This window comes from Myotis daubentonii, chromosome 17 (assembly GCF_963259705.1).
Source record: "Myotis daubentonii chromosome 17, mMyoDau2.1, whole genome shotgun sequence".
NCBI classification, from domain to species: domain Eukaryota; kingdom Metazoa; phylum Chordata; class Mammalia; order Chiroptera; family Vespertilionidae; genus Myotis; species Myotis daubentonii.
In genome coordinates this window covers 42,511,738-42,533,904 of record NC_081856.1, presented here as the reverse complement: position 1 = coordinate 42,533,904, position 22,167 = coordinate 42,511,738, and the positions used below count along the sequence as shown (strand labels likewise).

At 42.5% G+C, this 22,167-nt stretch overlaps 1 protein-coding gene across 1 annotated transcript in view; it reads left to right on the top strand.

Moving 5' to 3' along the window:
• Positions 1-21,913, top strand: part of SPAG1 (sperm associated antigen 1) — a 49,785-nt gene extending 27,872 nt beyond the window's left edge. The window contains exons 13-18 of the mRNA XM_059672095.1: positions 4,852-5,018; positions 8,120-8,252; positions 11,798-11,924; positions 18,442-18,606; positions 19,863-20,228; positions 20,333-21,913. Of these exons, the coding sequence (XP_059528078.1) occupies positions 4,852-5,018; positions 8,120-8,252; positions 11,798-11,924; positions 18,442-18,606; positions 19,863-20,228; positions 20,333-20,464 (1,090 nt within the window). The 3' untranslated portion in view covers positions 20,465-21,913. The remainder of the gene's footprint in view (positions 1-4,851; positions 5,019-8,119; positions 8,253-11,797; positions 11,925-18,441; positions 18,607-19,862; positions 20,229-20,332) is intronic.
• The last annotated feature ends 254 nt before the right edge of the window (positions 21,914-22,167 follow it).

The window sequence follows — 22,167 nt, the reverse complement described above, 5'->3', positions numbered from 1 at the left end:
TGAGGTGATATTAATTTGCATTTTTTTCTGATGACTGAGCAGTTTTTCATTTATCTCTCTTGGCCATCTGAATGTCCTTTTTGGAGAAGTGTCTACTCAGGTCCTTTGCCAAGTTTTTTTATTGGATTTTTTATCTTCCTTTTGTTGCGTTCTCTATATATTTTGGAAATTAAACCTTTATTAGATGCCTCATTGGCAAATACATTCTCCCATACAGTGGGCTCCCTTTTCATTTTGATGATGGTTTCTTTTGCTGTGCAGAAGCTTTTCAGTTTGATGTAGTCCCATTTGTTTATTTTTTTCTTTGTTTCTCCTGCCCTCGGAGACGGGTGAAAATTCTGCTACGTGAGATGTCAGATTTTACTGCCTGTGTTTTCTTCTAGGATTCTTCCGGCTTCGTGACTTACATTTAAGCCTCTTATCCATCTTGAGTTTATTCTTGTGTATGTGTAACTCGGTGGTCTAGTTTCTTTCTTTTGGCATGTGCTTGTCCAGTTTTCCCAACACCACTTATTGAAGAGACTGTCTGTACTCCATTGTATGCTCTTGCCTCCATTGTCAAATATTAATTGACCGTGATTTTTCTGGTTGATTTCTGTGCTCTTTGTTCGGTTCCATGGATCTATTATTGCCAGACTGCTTTGATTACAATAGGGATTGTGTTGAATCTATAGATTGCTTTGGGTAGTGTGGAATTATGTCTGATACATGAACTCAGTATATGCTTCCACTTGTTTGTATCTTTCTTTATTTCTTTGCTCAGTGTCCTATATTTTTCTGAATACAGGTCTTTTACCTCCTTGGTTAGGTTTATTCCTAGACATCTTACCTTTTTTTGTGGCAATGGTAAATGGGATTTTTTTTAGTGTCTCTTTCTGAGAGTTCATTATTGGTGCATAAAAATGCCACCAAGCGCTAGCCGGTTGGACTCAGTGGATAGAGCGTTTGCCTACGGACTGAAGGGTCCATAGGTCAATTCCGGTCAAGGGCAGGTACTTGCAGGCTGGATCCCTGGCCCTAGTCAGGGTGCGTGTGGGAGGCAGCAGTCGATGTGTCTCTCTCACACTGATGTATGAGGAGGCCTTGAGCAAAATTGTGGAAAATGAGAATGGCACGTTGGATTAATTCATGTTTTAAATCATGCCTCACCTCCCCACATGGTCCCACTGGACTCTGGAGGAAACTGTTGGAAAGATCTGTATTCCTGGAGCTTGCACTCTGGTCACATGGACCCTGACAGCTTCCTGTCTGATTAGAGGAAAGGGATGGATATTGGTTACTGGATCTAGACGGGACCTAGATCAGCCCTTGGGCATTCACAGCCTCCTCCTTCCTCTCGAGCTTGTACCATCAGGAGTGTCCCCTGGGAGCTCTCCAAGCCGTTTGCCCGGCTGCAGAGCCACCTCACTGCATGTCAGCTGCTGCCGCCTCCTACGTTCCTGACACCCTTTTGCCTGTTTTTTTCCTGGTTAACTCCATCTCATCCTTTAGGAGAGGATTGCTTCCTGGAGGAAATGGCTTTCCCTGATCTACTCATCTCTCTTCCCACACCATATATGCACTTCAGGCTTCCTGCCTCAGTGCCCCCAGAACACCGTGCCTCTTATCACCCAGCTGCCATATTGTGTGCAAATGCTCTGTCCCTCTCTTCTTGTAAAATATGCTTTCTCTCATCCTTCTAGGAGTTCCTTGAGGTCAGGACTTGTGTTTTATCCATCTCTGTAGTTTCGGGAACTTGCACAGCAGATATCCTCAGGGAAAAGGTTGAGTGAATGCGTTCTCCAGCAGAGAGGGCATAGCTCACTCCGGTGCTGGGTGGGGCTCTCCCTGGGAGTCTCCAGAATCGTCAGGGGGAAGTGGGAACTTCTCCCAGAGTCAGCGGTTCCTGTGGAACAAAGCAGGAAGACACCTGGCGTATCTGACAGGGAGGAAGGGCCTGCCGAAAAGCTGTTTTAGGAGTCGCACTTCATAGGGATAGGCTGAACGCTCTGCAGGGAGAGAGATGTCTGAGAGACCGAGTACTCACATTTCTGAGCCTTCCGCCTTATGATTTCTAAAACAGTTGAAGTGTAAGTCACATAACATAAAATTAACTATTTTAAAGTATGTAATTTAGTGACTTTTCTAGTATATTCACAGTGTTGTGCTATCTCTATCTAGTTTAAAGCATTTCATCACTCCAAAAGGAAACTCCTCATTCTTATTCTCATTCCTCATTCTCCCTCCTCACATCCCCTGACACTGATTTCCTTCCTGCCTCCGTGGATAGTTCATGTAAATGGAATCATAGGATATGAACCCTTCGTGTTTGGCTTCTTTCAAACAGTAGGGAATGTTTTTAAGGTTCATCCATGGTGTAGCATATATCCGTGCTGCCTTTTTACGGCTGAGTAATATTCCATTGCATAGGTGTATTACATTTGTCTATCCATTCATCCATCAATGGACATTTGGGTTGTTGCCACCTTTTCGCTATTATGAAAAGTGCTGCTGTGAATATTGAAGTACAAGTTTCTGTTTGCATACCTGTTTTTAGTTCCTTTTGTTGTATGCCTAAGAGTCAAATTGCTGGGTGATGTGGTAATTCTGTTGAATTTTTTGAGGATTGCATTATACTTTTTATATGTGTGCAAGAAGGTTCTTTTATACAAACTAACTTTTAAGACTCATTTTTTTAATTGAGTGGTTCTTGCTGGTATATTTTATATAAAATGAGGAGGCTTTGTCTGGTATTGCCATATATGCTTTTCTGTAAAATAGCCAGTTTAAAATTTTCACCATTCTTTTTCATGAACCCCATGTGGATGCTTGCGTTTCCATCTAAGCGACAGCAGTTTTTTATTTACTGAAACATTTGTGTGTATTTTGTTTCTGTCTCCCATTAATCACACTCCTCTCTTCCTCTCCAGGAACCTTATATGTAAAATTCCCTGCTTATACTTATTTACTCCCTGGCAACACATCATCTCTTTTCCGCTGCTTCTTCCTTCCTCCCTGCGGGTAATACAAGTTTTGCTTGAAAATTCTTATTTTCTAAAGCTTCTTTTTCTTTTGCAGTTGTGGGTGGTTACTGTTATACGTTATTTTTCAAATTTATTTTTTACACCAAAATATATGATATTTGGTTATCATAACCAAAGAGCAAATATTGAAGTTTCAGTTTAAAAAACTGGGAAATTATGTGTACGCTATTTGTCTCTATAAATATAAAAATTTTTCACACAAAAAGTTCTAACGAGTTAACTAACTTGAATGCATTCTACTAATTACCAGCCAACCTTCAGTCTTGAGGAGCACCCTTTTAAAACCAGATTCATTCCAAAGACATAATTCTGTTTTGTTTTTAAATAAAAGTGTGATGTTTTATATGTTAAAAATGATGAAAGTGATAATCGGGGATGTTAATCTGAATTTTATGATGGCTGTTAGGAAATGTCATTAATACAAGGACCCTCATAGACTCCAGTATCCTATTCTTTATTGTTTATGCATATGAAAACACAAAAAAAGTGAGTTATTTTAGAGATGAAAGCAATATTAGGTAAGAGCATTTTAACTGCAGGTAAATATTTTAAGAAAAAGCAATATTCCACATAATGGTTTTAGCCCAGGCTTTATTTATTTATTTATTTATTTATTATTGATTGGTTTGAGAGAGAGAGAGGAAGGGAGAGGGATAGATAGAAACATCGGTGAGAGAGAGACATGGATCAGCTGCTGCCTCCTGCACATCCCCTACTGACTTCACAGCCCGGGCATGTGTCCTGAATGGGAACTGGACCAGGCTCCCCTTTGTTCATAGGTTGACACCCACACCAGCCCTGTGTATGTGCCCTGACGAGGGATCGAACCCATAATCTTGGAATGACTCTCTGAGTATCCCACCGGGGTAGCCCAGTCTGTACCCCTATCTTTACAGTCTGGGCATAGAAGTTCCCTAGTGCTTCTGAGCATTCTCAGGAATAATACATTATCCATTCAGTAGTCATATTACTTGTTATGTGGGACATTTCTTCTAGGCCTCCTCAATTTTGTTTTTATATTTCACCTTTTTAAAAATTAAAATGTTATTGCATGTATATTTTTAAATTACAGATGTCTTAATTTTTATCTTTTGATACAAAAAGAATCTAAAGTTACATAATTTGGAGGCCCTAGCCTGGTTTGGCTTAGTGTATATAGAGCATCGGCCTGAGGACTGAAGGGTCCCGGGTTCGATTCTGGTCACGGGTACATACCTGGGTTGCAGGCTCCTCCCTGGCCCAGGCCCTGGTCCGGGCTCATGCAGGAGGCAACCAATTGATTTGTTTCTCTCACACCGATATTTCTCTCTGTCTTTCCCTCTCTCTTCCACTTTCTCTAAAAATCAATGGAAAATATCCTCGGGTGAGGATTAAAAAAAAAAAAGTAAAATAAAATTACATAGTTTTTGGCAACTTTAAAAAGTCCTTTTGGAGAGTGTATGTGGACAGGGAAGTACACAAATGCATAGCATTTGTAAATCTTACCTGTTTGTTTTGTTTTTGTTAATCCTCACCCTAGGATATTTTTTCCATTGCTTTTCAGAAAGAGTGGAGGGGAGGGAGAGAGGAGAGAGAGAAACACCGATTTGAGAGAGGCACATTGACTGGTTGCCTCCCGCACGCGCCCTAACCTGGGGTGGGGAGTGAACCCACAACACAGGTATGTGCTCCTGACCGGGAATCGAACCCATGACTCTTTGGTGCATGGGCCGATCCTCTAACCATTGAGCAACACTGGCCAGGGTGTAAATCTTAACTCTTGATATGACCTCTGGTAATATAAAAAGCAAATTGCATGATCCATAGCGAAAACTCATGTTCTTTTTAGAATAACAAGAATTTTAATGGATCTGGATGGACCACGCTGGCGGGAGAAGCTGTCACCCATACCTTCTGTGCCCACTTCTGCGCAGTTGCGAGCGTGGCGGCCTACGGCAGAGACGCCCCCAGACCAAGTGGGAGATTCCCGCAGCCATCACCAACCGGGCAGCACAGGTAGGGGAAGTGTGTACTCATTTCTTTCTAGGGTTGAGCCCTGTACCTTTCACAGTAGAGCAGTAGAATAAGAGCATAAGTGTAGGCGTCAGACCTGGGATCAAGGCCCTGCTTACCCTCTTTCTAACTACAGAGTCCTAAGAACTTGCTTCACACCTCCAGTGTCCTAATGGATGTGATAGGGGTTAACATGAGCAACTACCTCATGGAGTTGCTCCTAGGACTAAATGGAGCTCTGCATGTAAAATACTTAGCTCATGCTGACTGTACGATTACAGTAGCCTCCATAAAGATAGCATTGTATTAACAGTAAGAAGGAAAAGAGTCAAGTCGCCTGTAGCTCTCTGTGACTCCGTTAAGACTGATGCGTTTGAAATAAGAAGCAGCCTACTACGTCAGTAGGCAGCAGGTGCTCCCGCCTTGTGTCATAGTTGTGAACGTGGCTGCTTTGCCGGAGGACCGACCTCCTTGCTCTGTGCCGTGGTGAATAAATGGGACTGCCCTCCTGCTTTCTGCTTTAAAGCTAGTCGAGGCCTCGTTTCTCCTGCCTGCTGAGGAGCTCCTGTGTGTTCCCTGGATGAGCTTCATCTTGCAGAAGCCCTGAAGCTCCAGAGCCGTGGTGTCCCAGTGGCTAGTGTTAGACCTTCATCTCTCATTGCCTTGAAAGAAGATGCAGGGACCGTCTGCCAAGGCTTTTAGATGACTTAGCAGTCCCCGGGAAATCACAGCGATCTCTGCTTTTCTAGAGCCCGTTATTAATGGGGCCTGGCTCAAAGCATTTGCTTAATGAAGGGTGGCTATAATTTACAAAGTACATACGCTAACCACACTGTAGATATGTCATAGCAAATCATAAGGACACATATTATAGTCAGCTCTTTCTGTCCCTGGTGTACTGATTGCCAGTGAGAATGGATACCAGGGGCTTACACACCTTGTTGGAAGAAAAGCCGGAGGAAAGGTTTTTAATTTTTAGCAAATTGAGGGGGCGGAAATACTGTGTTATTTTGTTTTAGAGCTTATAGATACCAGCATTCATGGGGAGTGTCATTTGACCCCTTTGAAACTTGAAACATTAGAAATATTCTGTTCTTTGAAATAAGAAAATGAAAAATTAAGATTTTATGCCATGTGTACAGAGGGACAAATAAGATTATCATTTACATTCAAGTTTATGCTATAAATTCAATATACCTATCAAGATTTTTAGATCACAGAATTTAAAGGTATATTTTAGATTTTAGGTTAAGGATTTTTATTTATTTACCAGTATATAAAGTTATTCATAGGGTAGAGTTACTACACAGATTTAAAACTTAAAATTTTAACAGTTTATGTGTGTTAGAAAACTTCAGTTGTAAGTAACAGAAAATTATAAGGAATGGTTTTGGCTCAAGTAACTAAAAGGGCCCAGATAGGCTCTAAAATCATGCACAGCTTATCAGGGTTCAGGCTCTGGCCGGAAACAATGGAACCACAGCAGTTTTAGGCTTCATGTCTGTACATATCAATGTCCAAAGGGAGAGAAACACCATTGCTTTTGGCGGCATTAATTTAAGAATGAGGAAATATGTTGCCCCAGAGTCATAGCTTTTTTATTCTGTTCTTCTGTTGGCTCGAATTCTGTTGCTACTTTTTTTTTTTAAATGTTTTTATTGATCTTTAGAGAGAGGGGAAGTGAGAGGGAGAGATAGAAACATCTATGGGATAGAAACATCATCAATAGGCTGCCTCTTGCATGCCCCCTACTGGGGATAGACCCCCACAACCTGGGCATGTGCCCTGACCAGGAATTGAACCAGGAACCTCTTGGTTCAACCACTGAGCCACACCAGCTGGGCACTGTTGCTACTTATTCTAATGGGTCATGTGCTGATGGAGAAATGCTATGCGCTGGTTGGCTTAGGCCTAAATTCCTGATCACTAGGGTCCGCTTCTCCTGAACACATGGGCTGAACAGAAGGTGGTAGCTGCGAGGGACCCTCGGGGCGGGAGTGGCGGGTTGGGGGGGGAATGGATCCTGCGCAGGCAGTCCGCCGTGATCACTACAAGACAGTAGCTAATGATAATAGTTAGGACACTGACCACAGATAACAAAACCCAACTCTTAATATCTTGAAGCAAAAAAAAAAAAAAAGAAAGAAAGAAACAAACCCCACAAAACAGGTTGTTTTGGGCTCTTATAGTGGAGAAGTCCACGGGGGTAGCTGTGGGAAGGCTGGATTTAGGCCTCGTTCTCCTTCAGCTCTCTGTCTTGCCCTTTCTCTTGCTCTGTTGGCCCCGTTCTCAGATAGACTCTTCGTTTGTCTCATAGGATGGCAACATCGCTCCTCCTTTCACCCTCATTCCCCGGGAAAGAGCAAGAATTACGTTATCAGATGCTGCCACAAAATTCATAGTGCAGCTCGTTGACTCTCATAGGCCCAGCCCTGACCAGATAAATTGTTTTGGCCAAGGGAATATAATGTGTTGATCAAGAAAACCCCAAAGTTTACCCCAAAAGGTAGGGCTAGGGTAGGGGTTGCTTTAAGCCACAGGAGTGAAGACTGGAGGAGGTGTGACTTTCCCAAGAACTTTAGGGTACTGGACAAATGTCTACTTCATGCTTCCGTGGGTTGGTTTGTCCATTTTTCACGAAATAGTGATTTAATGAAACACTAGATTTTTATTTTTACTTTGGAAAGCACATTGGTTAAAGCTGGGCTCAGTGAAAGAAGAAAGGGCTGAGGATAGTGGAAGCCACAGGAGAGCCGAGGCGGGGCTGCTTAGCTCACAGGGAAGTCAGCGAAAAGGGCGACACTAGGTATTCCTGTCTCTCGCAGGGAAAGGGGATGCCAGTGTGGATGAAGATGATTGAAGTACTGGTATTTTACTTGTATGTTTTCTAATTTGAAGAAAGTGTCATAATTGTAAATCACTTCCACTTACAGCCAATTTATCTTTCTAATTTGTATACAGTTTTGTTCCATTTAGACTCTAGCTCCGCACGGTTTGGGGGCAAGTTGATTTGAAGTAGGAGATTTCCTTACAGCTGCACTTGAGATTTTGTAGAGGTGCTTTCTATAAACATTTCCTCTGTTTTTATCTTTTGGGTTCCATAGATGAAAAAACGTTTAAAACCCTTAAAGAAGAAGGAAATCAATACGTAAAGGACAAAAACTATAAAGACGCACTTAGTAAATACAGTGAATGCTTACAGATTAACAATAAGGAATGTGCCATTTACACAAACAGGCAAGTTCTTTTTAACTTTATATATTTATGTTAATATTTTCATTGTGAAAGTTTTTTCCATGGTTCTGATAATTTATGTAGCAAATTGTCTAAGAGGTGTGTGTGGTGGGGGGGGGGGGGCGGGGGCATAGGAGTTCTGGAGAGATTGCAGACATGTGGTGTGGTGGGCTGGGAGGTTGGGTGTGGCCTGTGTTACGCACAGGCTGGCATTCCGGCCTGGATGGATGCGCTGACCCTTCCGGGCGGTGGCCTTGCTGCAGCTACAGGCCTGAGTGTTGTCCTCCTTGGTGGGAGTGTCATAAGTGCCCTTCTTCTCTTGAAGTGTTAAAGCAGTGGTTCTCAGCCTGTGGGTCGCGACCCCTTTGGGGGTCGAACGACCCTTTCACAGGGGTCGCCTAAGACCATTGGAAAACACATATATAATTACATATTGTTTTTGTGATGAATCGCAATGTTTTAATTATGTTCAATTTGGAACAATGAAAATACATCCTGCATATCAGATAGTTACATTACGATTCATAACAGTAGCAAAATTATAGTTATGAAGTAGCAATGAAAATAATTTTATGGTTGGGGGTCACCACTACATAAGGAACTGTATTAAAGGGTCGCGGCATTAGGAAGGTTGAGAACCACTGTGTTAAAGGAAGGGGTCAGCCTCTGTAGTGTGCGGTGGGAATGGGCAGATTGTTCTAGAATGCTGCTCAGGTGCTATCTTCACGACATTGTGGTATAAGATAGTTACCTAGACGATGGTGATTTGGGGAATTTTAGGGAGTAAGTGGAATCTGGAATGACAAAGAAAAATAAGGTATAGTTCCTAAAGAAGAGGGACTCTTAGCGTGAGCTTTCTAGCTATTTCAGATTAATTCTTTTAACTGAACTTCTCACAGCTTTGTTTTTGTATCTTTTCCTCTATTGGTAACCTTTTTGCCAAAAATTTGTCACTGACTGCACCAGGTATTTTTCTAACCTCCTGCTCAGCCTCTGTGTTAGTGGCTGCTCAGTGTCCCGGACAGCCCTCTCTCCCTTTGGCGGCAGTGCCGACGGCTCAGTTGTCTGCCTCTCCTCTTCTCCCTCGGGCATTCTTGGGGTTCTAAAGGTGTAGACCCCTTTTTCATCCTCTATGCTCTCTGGCCATTTCATTCTCTCCGCAGTTCATTTAACCACCTTCCAGTTATGGTCTCTACTCTGTCCCTGAGTTTCGGACCTGAGCGCTCCCTCCCCTTCTGTGCTCCTGATGGGTTATCCCCCCTGACTAATGCCTCCCTTTTTGACCCACCGTTTCTGCCTTTTGTCTGCAACACCCTTCACGTGTGCCTGCAGTCTTGTTCCCCAAGTGGCAGCCAGAAGGCTCTTTCTAAACATGGTGAACACGTCAGCCCCTATTTAAAAACCCATTAAGTTCGGGATAAAGCTCAGCTTCCCTGGCACAATTTGCAAGGCCCTTTGTGATCTGGCCTGCCCGCCCTCCCAGTCTCATCCCTACACTACAGCCATCTGGCACGTGTCTTACCCCGTTAGGAACATGGGATATTGCCGGGAGCCGGTCCATCCTTGCTGTTTCAAGGGACCTGGCATATATGGCATACGGTTCTTAATATGTTTGCTCACCTTCTTGGCGCTGTGTTTTAACCAAGGTCACCTCTCCGAGAAAGGTTGAATCCCCAGGTAGGGATTTTCCCCTGAAGTTAGGGAGGGAATAAAACCCCTCAACTAAGTGCCAGGCAGGTAATTAATCCCTTTAACTACGAACAATCATGCTTAAACTACATAATCTTTTCTCCCTGGAATGGAGATAAGAAACGCCCTAACCTTTGTAATAGAGATTGATAGGATTGAATCAACTGGTATAAATACAGTTGTAACAAGACAGAAACACTCAGAACTTAGAACAGAATCAAGAAGACAGAACCTACACGGAGCCTAGAGACAGAAGAACTTTGCTGGAGAGAGCATGCCGGAGGATCCTGGAGAGGGACTGGCCTCGGAGCCTAGAGACAGAGCCTAGCGGGAGAACATGGCAAGGGATCCTGGACTGAACCTGACTACAGAGATTGGCAGGAGAACCTGACTGGAACCTGGACACCGAACCTGACTGGAGAGCCAGGACAGAACCTGGCTGGAGAACCTAGCGAGGAACATAGCTACAGAACCTCGCTGGAGATCCGAAGCAGAACCTCTGGAGATCCAGACCAGAACTTGGCTGGAGATCTGGGCTAGAGATCCTGGCAAAGCTGCTGATCAACTGAACGCTGCCTCTGTGTCATTCCTTCTTCGCCGACTCCGTCCACACCTTTGGGGACCCCTGGACCTGCTGGGGTTGGACCCCGGCAGGATATGATCCAAGATACTGCCCTATGCGGAGTGGCTCAGTTAGTTGAGTATCATCCCATGCACCAAAGGGTCACCGGTTCAAATCTTGGTCAGGGCACATATCCAGGTGTCAGGTTCTATCCCTGGTCTGTTTGCATATGGGAGGCAATCAGTTGATGTTCCTCTTTCACATCCATGTTTCTCTCTCTCCCTCTCCCTCTACTCTCTAAAAAAAAAAAAAAAAAAAAAAAATTAATAAAAATGCACATGCTAGCCCTTGACCTCCACTCTCCTCTCCCTACATCTTAACTCTCACCCCAGTGCCTTTGCTTTGGATAATTGTCACTTCAGACTCCAGGCTTCAGTTTAAATGTCTCTTCTCCTGGGGAAGTCTTTTCTGGCTGCTCTTGCCCTCTCCTTAGCCCTCCCCCCCACCCTCACCCCCCCAGAACTGATGAGACTCTCAGCTGTGTCCTCCCAGAGCACCCTTTACAGATTTTATTGTGTTTGCTTTTATTTTTAAAAATATGTTTTTATTGATTTGAGAGAGAGAGAGGAAGGGAGAGGGAAAGAGAGAAACATCAATGAGAGAGAATTACTGATGGGCTGCCTCCTGCACACCCCCTACCAGGGTTGGAGCCTGCAACCCAGGCATGTGCCCTGGCCAGGAATCAAACTGGTAACCTCCTAGTACATGGGATACTCAACCAATGGAGCCACACTAGCCGGACATGTTTGCTTGTTTTATTTATTTATTATTTATTTATTTATATATTTTATTGATTTTTTTACAGAGAGGAAGGGAGAGAGATAGTTAGAAACATCACTGAAAGAGAAACATTGATCAGCTGCCTCCTGCACACTCCCCCTGGGGATGTGCCCGCAACCATGGTACATGCCCTTGTCCGGAATCGAACCTGGGACCCTTCAGTCCGCAGGCTGACGCTCTATCCACTGAGCCAAACCGGTTAGAGCTGTTTGCTTGTTTTAATTGTCTCTTCCTTGAGGGCCGGGGCTGTATTTTGTTTGCAGTTATATTCAGTGTCATAATTACATGAGTTGCCAGAAAATGCCATGATTGTACGTCAGTGTTAGGTGTGAATTGAGAAACAGCTGTGGTCTATAGATACATACTTAATGAGCTATTTTCTGATTTTCCTTAGCAGTCACATTTATGGGTATAGTGTCTTTCCCTTTCATAATACTGAGTTCCCTTGTTACACCAGAGCTCTCTGTTACTTGAAGCTGTGCCAGTTTGAAGAGGCAAAGCAGGACTGTGATCAGGCGCTTCGGATAGACGCCGGGAACGTGAAAGCGTGCTACAGGCGAGCTCTTGCCCATAAAGGACTCAAGGTGAGGACCTCTTCATTTCAACACATACAGTTCGGCTCCGAACAAGTCAGGTGGTTTTCGTGAACGCCAGCCTCGGGACCTAGGAACGGGAGTGAGATTATCCTGGGATTTACTCCCAGTTCTATACTAACCAGCCTGAAACCTTGGACGAGGCCTCAGCTTTCTCCTGATTATAATGTGGAGCTGGATCATTTCTAAGGCTCCTTCCAGCTCAAAAATGATGATTTATTTCCTGATTTTCTAAGGAGTGTTGTTAGTTATGAAAAGTCTACTTAAAGGACAGGAATTTTTTTTTTTTTTTTTTTTTTTTTTTTTTACTGACTTACTCCAGGCCACCAGCAATGCCCTTGGATTTCTCCAGCAAAGGACTGGGGTTGTCTGGGGCGGGAGGAAGGCGTCAGAAGGGAAGATGGTAGAGACATATCAGAAATTGGGAAGCTCATGTTGATTTGGGTCTTAACTGACTGGTGATCAGTATGGGACTATCGAGTGGCATTCTTTAAGAGAATCACACTTTCAAAGAAAGTATTGTATAATTATGCTTTGGGTTTATTTTTGTTTTGGTCTTTAAATATTTTTGTTGTTGTTGATTTGAGAAAGAGAGAGAGAAACACTGACTGTGCTTTTCCACTCATTTATGCTTTCATGGGTTGCTTCCTGCATGTGTCCCGATGCGGGATTGAACCTGCAACCTTGGTGTACTGGGATGATGCTCTAACCAGCTGAGTTACTGGCCAGGGCTGCTTTTGTTTATGCTGGTTCTTCTGCATGGAAAAGTTGAATGAACGATCATGTTTGTCTAAAATAACATCACAAGGGAAAATCAGATCATACAAAACAAAATGAAATGGCTTTTTTTTTTATACTAACCCTGGCCTATTATGCTTTCTGCTGGTCATCTTTTTATTTTATTTATTATTATTATTATTATTTTTATTTTTAATCCTCACCTGAGGATATTTTCCCATTGATTTTTAGAGAGAGGGGAAGAGAGAGGGAAAGATGGAGAGAAATATCGATGTGAGAGAAACACATTGATTGGTTACCTCCTGCATGAGCCTTGACCAGGGCCTGGACTGGAGAGGAGCCTGCAACTGAGATAGTGCCCCTGACCGAATCGAACCCGGGACCTTTCATTCTGCAGGCTGACACTCTATCCACTGAGCTAAACCAGCTAGGGCTGAAATGGCATTTTTAATAGTCATTTTGATTAAGGTCTAATCTAGTGAAATTCACATATTGTAAATGTGCAGATCTTGGATTTCTTTCTCAGCAATTTTTTTTTAAATTGACATAGTCGTTTCATGTGCACAACATAATGGTATGTATATATAGCAAAATGATCACCATACTATCCATCACCACACAGTTACAAATTTTTTTCTTGTGATAAGAACTTTTAAGATCTATTCTCTTAGCACTGTCAGATATGTACTACAGTGTTATTAACTACAGTCACCATACTGTGCATTACACCCTCATGAATTATTTACTTATAATTGGAAGTTTGTACCTTTTGACCACCTTCACCCATAGTGCTTATTCTCCACCCCTCACCTCACCTCTGGCAGCCACCAGTCTGTTCTGTGTATGAGTTCGGGGTTTTTTTTGGTTTGTTTGTTTGTTTAGATTCCACACAGTAGTGAGGTCATATGGTAATTGTCTTTCTCTGTATGACTTATTTCACTTGGCATAATGCCCTCAAGGTCCATGTTGTTGCAAATGTCAGGACTGCCCTCTTTTTTATGGCTGAATAATATTCCAGTGTGTCTATTTACACCACATTTTCTTTATCCATTCTTCCATCGATGGGCACTTAGGTTGTTTCCAGTTGTTGGCTGTCGTAAATAACGCTGCCGTGAACTTGGCGGTGGGATATCTTTTTGAATTAGTGATTTTGTTTCCTTTGGATATATGTACACAAGTAGTATTTTTAATTTTCAAGGAAACTTCATACTGCACCAGTTCACTTTCCATCAACAGTGCCCAAGGGCTCCGTTTTCTCCACATCCTTGTCAACACTTGTTATTTTTGTCTTTTTTCTAATGGCCATTCTAACAAGCATGAGATGATATCATTGTGGTTTTGGTTTGTATTTCCCTGATAATTAGTGATGTTGAGCATCTTTTTTCTTTTCTTTTCTTTTTTTGTTAATCCTCACTTGAGGATATTTTTCCATTGATTTTTAGAGAGAGTGGAAAGGAAGGGGAGAGACAGAGAGAGAAACATTGATGTGAGAGAGAGAGAGACAGACATTGATTGCTTGCCTCCTGCAAATGCCCCCGACCGGGACTGGGGATCGAGGTACATGCCCTTGACCAGAATTGAACCCAGGACCCTTCATTCTGAGGGCCGACACTCTATCCACTGAGCCAAAAGGGCTAGAGCAAGCATCTTTTCATGTACCTCTTGATCGTCTGTATGTCTTTGGGAAAGTTGTCTATGCAAGTTCCTCTGCCAATTTTTTAATCGGATTGTTTGTTATTTTGCTATTGAGTTGTATGAATTTTATATACTAGTACATTTTGGATATTAATCCCTTATCAGATATATGTTTTGCAAATATTTTCTCCCACTCAGTAGGTTGTCTTTTTTATTAATGTTTTCTTTGCTGTGCAGAAGCTTTTGAGTTTAATGTAGTTCCACTTGTTTATTTTTGCTTTTCTTGCCTGTGGTTCTAGTGTCAGACCCAAAAAATCATCACCAAGACCAAAGTCAAGAAGCTTACTGCCTATGTTTTATTCTGGTGTTATGGTCCCAAGTCTTACATTCAAGTCTTTAATCCATTTTGAATTGACTTTCAGGTATGGTGTAAGAAAGTGGTCCAGTTTCAGTTTTTTGCATGTGGTGTCTAGTTTTCCCAGCACCATTTATTGAAGAGACTTTCCTTTCACCAAAGATAATTCTTGGCTTCTTTGTTATCAGTTAATTGGCCATAAATGTAATCAGTTTATTTCTATTTCTAGGCTCTGTTCTTTTTCATTAATCTATATCTGTGTATTTATGCTAGTACTGTGCTGGTTTGATTGCTGTAGCTCTGTAGTATAGTGTGAAATCAGGAAGTGTGATGCCTCCAGCTTTGTTCTGCTTTTTCAAGATTGCTTTGGCTATTTGAGATGTTCTGTGGGTCCATACAAATTTTAGAATATCTATCTATCAGTATCTTAGAGTTTTCGGAATACAGGGCTTTCATCTCCTTCATTAAATTCATTCCTAGGTATTTTATTCTTTTTGATGCAATTGTAAATGAGACTGTTTTCTTAATTAGGCTATTGACCTGAATAATGTCTGTTCCCATATAGCCACTGCCTCAGTTAAGGTAGAGAACATTTTCATCTCTCTAGAAAGTTCCTTTTGCCCATTGTCTTTAATCTCCCCCCTCTCACCCCACCCCATTTATCTAATTGTTGCCCCTATAGATTAGTTGGGCACAGGCCCAGGTTGTGAGCTCAATCCCCAGTGGGGTGTGTGCAGGAGGCAGCCGATCAATGATTCTCTCTCATCATTGATGTTTCTATCTCTCTCTCCTCTCCCTTCCTCTCTGAAATCAATCACTCAGTGTTTTAAAGAATACAGTTGTAGCCACATAAAGAGGTGGTGCAGAGGGTGGGATCTAGGAGGGTCCTGAGCGCAGGGGCCTCTGTCTGAATGGAGCTGGATGTGCCACCTTCCCAGCACGTGATGCAGTCACCAGCCCGGAGCCCACACTTGCCTGCATGACCCAGACACCCTACCCGTTTTTATTTTGTTAGCAGCACTCATTTGTAAACCTCACCAAAGATTTCCTAGGCAGTGTGTGGCACCATGAATTAAAGTGGCCTCTTCAAAGTTAACTCATCTTTTCCTGAGCTCAGTGGATTTGGGTGCATGAGGGTAGATCCGCGTGACGCACGAGTTTCCATATGTCCAAACACTTCAGCAGCTTGACCTCGTTCTGGCTGCCTGACTCGGAACTTGTTTACCCGACGGGAAGTCAGAAGATGTACCGAATGAAAGACCAGCATTTCATACTTCCTGGAGCAAATTCCAGACATTGTATTGTGGATGGAGAAAGACAATCCCAAGTCTGAGGAATCCTGTTCCACTAAATGAGGAGGCCGGCAGCTTGTTTTTCTGGTTTGACTTCTTGGGGCCTGATTTGTCTGCCCTGTCACTAGAGCTCCGTGCCAAGGGAATTGTTCCAGGATCTGCACGGGCTGCGGCAGTTTTAATGTGTCACTCACCCCTGGGCCCGCTTCCTCCGGGGCCGGGATGAGGAGGTGGCACCAGGGCCCACCGTGACAGGTGCCGCCAGCTCTCAGGGGAACTCTGCTGCTTGGATCCCCCGTCTCTCTCCTCGCTGGCTTCCATTTCTCTGTGTGCCAGTTTGAGAAACAGAGCTTTCCTTAATGTACAGTTGTTCACAAGAAAAGGTAACCGAACATTTTGCTGTTGACTTTGTTTCTTTGAGCGCCGCTTCTGTGCTAGGCTTGGGGACCGTCGAGGTGAGTGAGACCTAGGTCCTGCCTTGTGGAATGTACAGCCAGTTGGCGAGGCTACGGTACCGAGACATCAAAAAATTTCTATTGTTGGGGTAATCTGCCTACATCATAATGCAATTTCTGGAATAGCCAATTTTTATTGATATTAGTTGAAGCACATCTATTAATAGTAAATGTCATCATAAACCCATGTGATTGTACTTCATTTTTTTAAGGCCCAGTGAGATCAGCAGCAGCTTTTACTGCCCTCTTCCTGCCAGAGCCACACTCCCCTGTTTGTATAACCTTCTCCTTCCCTCCACCCTGCAGGCTGCTTCCCCTTCAGATCCCTCCCCCTCCTTAGTATCCATCTCAACCTTTGGTGTTCTTAATTGCATTAATGACATGTTCTTAAGTTTTTTACTTGTTTTTCAATATATATATATATTTTAATTGATTTCAGAGAGAGGAAGGGAGAGGGAGAGAGAGAGAGAAATGTCAGTGATGAGAGAATCATTGATTGGCTGCCTCCTGCACGCCCCCTACTGGGGATTGAGTCCACAACCTGGGCATGTGCCCCACCCGGGAATCACACTGTGATCTGGTTCATGGGTTGACGCTCAACCACTGAGCCACATGGGCTGGGCTGGGCTTACTTGTTTTTTCTTTTTTGTTTCCCTCCTTAAGACGTACGTTTCCACAAGGGCCAGACCACAGCTGCTCTTGTTCCCCACGCTGTTCCCAGTTCCTGGCACACGGATGTGGCCGTGGCCATCTCTGAGGGACTAGCTGTAATGCCACATTATCCTCAGCTGAGGATTAAAAAACACACACACAAATTTAAATGCAGGAGGCAGCCAGTCAATGATTCTGTCATCATTGATGTTTCTCTCTCCCTTCCTCTCTGAAATCAATAAAAATATAGTTTAAAAATTTAAAAAGCATCAACCAATAAAAAACTATGGGTCTAGTCTGTAGTTCTAGAATGTGGCCTGTCACAGTGGACTGATTTTGTGGTACATGTCTCTACTACCGGATTCCATGCTGTGTTTGGTAAGCTTAGATTTCTCTTCTTTCCCCTCGACCTCTCCAATGTATTGTCTGACTCTTTATGGGAGAATAAATGTCAACTCTAGCCTATTTGAACAGTATAAAACTTTGATGGGTTTTATGGAACAGATAATCTGGTAGCAGCTAACATTTGTTTAGCCCTTTATAGGTTTAAACCACTCATATATTATTTTAATTCATTTATTACTTGGTAGAGCCTTGTGGAAACTAGAATAGAAAAGCTCCTGTTATTCATACTTTAACGATAAGAAAAACTGAAGCTCTGGAAAGTTAAGTAGGATCTTGTTCAGGTTTCACTGCGAGTAGGTGCTAATATGAGGATGTTCATTATTTCACTTATTTAGCCGACAACATGTGCCCACCGTGTGTTAGGGACTGTGAAGGTCATGGTGATAGAGAGTTTAACCTGAGTCTTCTAACTCCGGATTCTGTGTGCTGTCTCTTATAGAGGACTAGAGGCCCAGTGCACGAGTTCATACACCGGTGGGGTCCGGCCAGCCTGGACCAATCGGAGCCGGGCCAGCTGGGGAGAGGGGCTGCAGGAGGTTGGCCGCCCAGCCCCCCATCTCCCCTCCAGTCGAACTCCCAGTCGAACTCCTGGCCGAGGAAACAATTTGCATATTAGGCTTTTATTATATAGGACTAGAAGCCTGATACATGAAAGTCATGCAAGGGGGTTGGCCCTCGCAGTCACGGCGGCTTGCCTCGGCCCTTGCAGCAGCGGCTTCGTCCAGAAGGATGTCCAGAAGGTCGTTTGGCTGTCCAGTCTAATTAGCATATTATGCTTTTATTATAGATGCTCACTGTGTTATGGGTTATAATAATTTAGCCCAGGTGTTACCCTGCAGGCCCAGCTTTCTAACTGTGGTGCTGACAGGAGCCCACTGCGCCACTGTGCACTCCCGAGCGTCCTTCTCCCTGCCCCGGGCTGATCTGTGCCCTCCTGTTACCTGTGAAAATGACTGCCTCCGCCCTTCTACTTGCAGGATTATCAGAATAGTTTGAATGATCTCAATACAGTTCTCCGGCTAGACTCAAGTATTGTGGAGGCCAAGATGGAACTGGAAGAGGTGACCAGATTCCTTAATGTGAAGGATCAGGCAGCATCACTCAACAAAGAAAAGGAGAGAAGGAAAATTGAGATTCAAGAGGTATTTGTGTTTGATTATCTTTGAAAGTACTTTTTGGGGGATGTTCTATTGGATTCTAAGGTCATGTTCCTGTGAGTTCTATCAATTTCTTTTACATTTTGTGTTTTTTTATTCTGATGCCCAATGAAGAGATTTAAACCGATTGTAAAGACAGACTTTTCCTGTGCCGTGGTTTGGCCTGTCTTTTCCTGGTTTGGCCATGGACGGTACTGGGAGTCCGCATTAGGTTCTTCCGTTCTTTGCCCCTGTCCCCCACTCCCTCCCTGTCTGGCCTGTGTTTTGTATTGTTTCCACGCCAGACTGCGCTGGGAGCCTATGGCCACTGAGCTTTGATTCAGGGTAGACCCAGAAAATGCTGACAGGACTGATTTTGTTTCAGTGGTCCTGGCAAGCCACATGCCATAGAGATTTTCCAGTTTGATTCAGACCTTTTAGCACTCTAAGACTGGCCTCCTCAGAGATTTTTGGACTCCGTTTGATTTCAGATTAAATTGGTGTCTTGTGCGATACAGCTTTCTGCTTTGCCTTCAGTGAAGGATATCAATCATGAATGCCTGTGTATTCATGAATACTAATATATCATATTACATTTCCACTAAGAGTAAGGAGCTAAAATGTAAGAGGCTAGGAAGTGTTTTTCCTTTAAGGATGGAAGAAAACTGTTTTAAGAGAATTGAAAAATAAGTTTACTTCTCTATTAAATGTAAAGAAATAACTAAAAGTATGAAAGAGATAAAGTTGTTATAGGTCTTCTTTTATCCAGCAGCTTTATTCATGGAAAATTATAAAAAGAGTCCTGGCTGGTGTGGCTCAGTTGGTTGGGCGTCATCCCATGCACCAGAAGGTTACTGGTTTGATTCCAGCACATGCCTGGGTTGCAGGCTCGATCCCCAGTAGGGGGTGTGCAAGAGGCAACCGATTGATGTTTTGCGCTCTCTCACATTGATGTTTTTTTTTCTCTCTCTCTCCTTCTTCCTTTCTTTCTCTCTAGAAATCAACAAACTATTCTTAAAATTTTTTTTCAATATTAAAAATATTTTAAATTTAAAAAATGCTTTTATGAATGAATACTAGTACCTTAAAGCATCTCTTCCTCAAAAAGTAGATTTTACGATTACAGACTGACATTTTCACTTACGAACTTGACTAAATACGGTGTTCTTGTGTTTTTCAGTTCCTTCCCATTTTAATAAATGTAACGTGGGATGTGTGCAGTGGCTGTTTGTGTCAGGGTGTAACTGTTTTTCCTTGCGAAGGTGAATGAAGGCCACGAAGAGCTTGGAAGGACCCCCGAGGAGGTCTGCACGGGCTGCCCTGCCCCTGAGGGGGACACCAGCTGTGGGCCACCGGCACACTATGAGAAGCTGCCCGTCACCAAGCCCAGCAACGCCTATGAGTTCGGGCAGGCGATGAACGCTGTCAGTGCTAGAAAAGATAAAGCAGCCTGTGCACATCTGTTAGCCATCACTGAGCCGAAGGATCTGCCAGCCTTGCTGAGTAACAAACTCGAAGGGGATCTATTCCTCCTCCTCATTCAGTCTCTGAAAAGTGAACTTATTGATAAAGATCCCTCATTGGTATATCAGCATCTTCTATATCTGAGTAAAGCAGAAAGGTTTAAGGTAAGTGGCAGAGTATCTCGTTGAAAGAGACTGATTTTTACAGGCTTTCTACAACTTTGACATGTTAATGTTTTATGCTAATGTAATTTTTCTCCTTCTTTCAGATGATGTTGACCCTAATTAGCAAGGGCCAAAAGGAGCAAATTGAACAGCTTTTTGATGACCTCTCGGACACACCAAACAAACATTTTACTTCAGAAGATGTACAGGCCCTAAAAAGGCAATATGAGCTTTAAATCAGGATTATTGTTAGATCTCTTCCATGCATGCATGTGCTCCAGTAACACTAGCGAGACGGTATTGTCATACAGTTGCATGGATAAAACCTTGCTTAGAAAAGATCCCTGGGTCTGGACTATAAAATATTTTACTTATTTTTATACATAGAACATGTATATTCTACAATCTGCTTTTTATCAGTTGTAAATATTTTCTTATGTACCAGAGCTAACATCTTTATATTTAATAATAAGTATATTTGGAACTTATTCAGATGCATTTTAATTTATATCATACATTTCCTTTAATAACTTGTTAAAAATTTGAGTTAAATTGTATTTCTTTGGGCTATGAAGGCATCCACTTAGGTTTGACAGAAATATATTTCTTTAAAATGCATTTTTAAAAGTGAAAATCATTAACAGTGATTATGTCACCTTTATTTTCTGCTAACACATACATATAAGTCCCATTTTATACTACTTGTATATTAAAGTCTGCTAAGATAAAATGCAATACTTAAATCCATAATATGAAATGATTATTAAATAAATTGTGATTATCAATTTAAAGCTATAAGAGGAACTTATTTTTTCTAATACGGAAGCATTGCCTAATAATTAAGAACAAAAATTGCCAAAAATTTCTAGCACTTTTTACTAGACTTTAAAAAGCTCCTTTCCCTTATAAATTGCTTGTATAAGCAGTAACAAAACAATAAATACTCAAGAGCAAACTAAGCCTTCATTTCTGTTTGCATTGTCAACCCCATATTTCCCCAAATATTTAAATGTCTTCTTGCCCTTCTTTTATCCCTCTTTTAAGCAGGACCATGTTTATTCCCTTAATGTCAAAGGAAAAGTGAGGAACTCTTGAAGCTCTTTTGTTAATGGAGGGTAAAGGTATTTCTTAAAATAAAATATTCCGGTTTCTGTCAGTATACCATCAAACATATTCCTGTAGTCTTCAGTCAGTTCTCTTTTTCTGGAGCATTTTCTTGTTCTTTAAAAGTGAAGATAAAAGAAGAATATCTAATTGCTTTATCTAATTGTTTTATCTAATTTTTTTATAATAGAATATTTTTAATTTGTTTTATTGATTTCAGAGAGGAAGGGAGAGAAATAGAAACATCAATAATGAGAGAGAATCATTGATCGTCTGCCTCCTGCACACACCCCCCCAATGCGGATCCAGCCCACAACCCAGCATGTGGCCTGACCAGGAATCGAACTGTGACCTCCTGGTTCATAGGCCCAAGTTCAACCACTGAGCCACGCCAGCTGGGCTAATTACAGAATATTTTAAATATTGTTGTGGGTAAATGGTAACTTTCAAAACATGCCATTTTTCTTTTAAACTTTTTTGTTCATAAATGAAAATCTGTAATAGTATTTAGTTCTAGTCTTCAAGCCAACAAACAAACCAGTTTTCTCCTTTGTAATACTATTAAATTTGTGTAAAAGTAAGTGATGGAGTGTGTTAGTTACTTTAGAATAGGGACATAACAAGGAAACACCGCCTCTTGTTGACAGTCACATACCCGGCACCTAGCTGCTTGGGACTAAGCTGTCCGCCCGCTGGTGGCAACCTGTCCCGCGAGGAGGTGGAGAGCAGTGAGTGGATGCCTGTCTGTTCCAGTTGTGTGGGTGGCAACTAGAGAAATCCACTTCTCTCCAGCGCGCCCAGTGCACTGGGGCCACACTTCCATTACTGAGGGGAG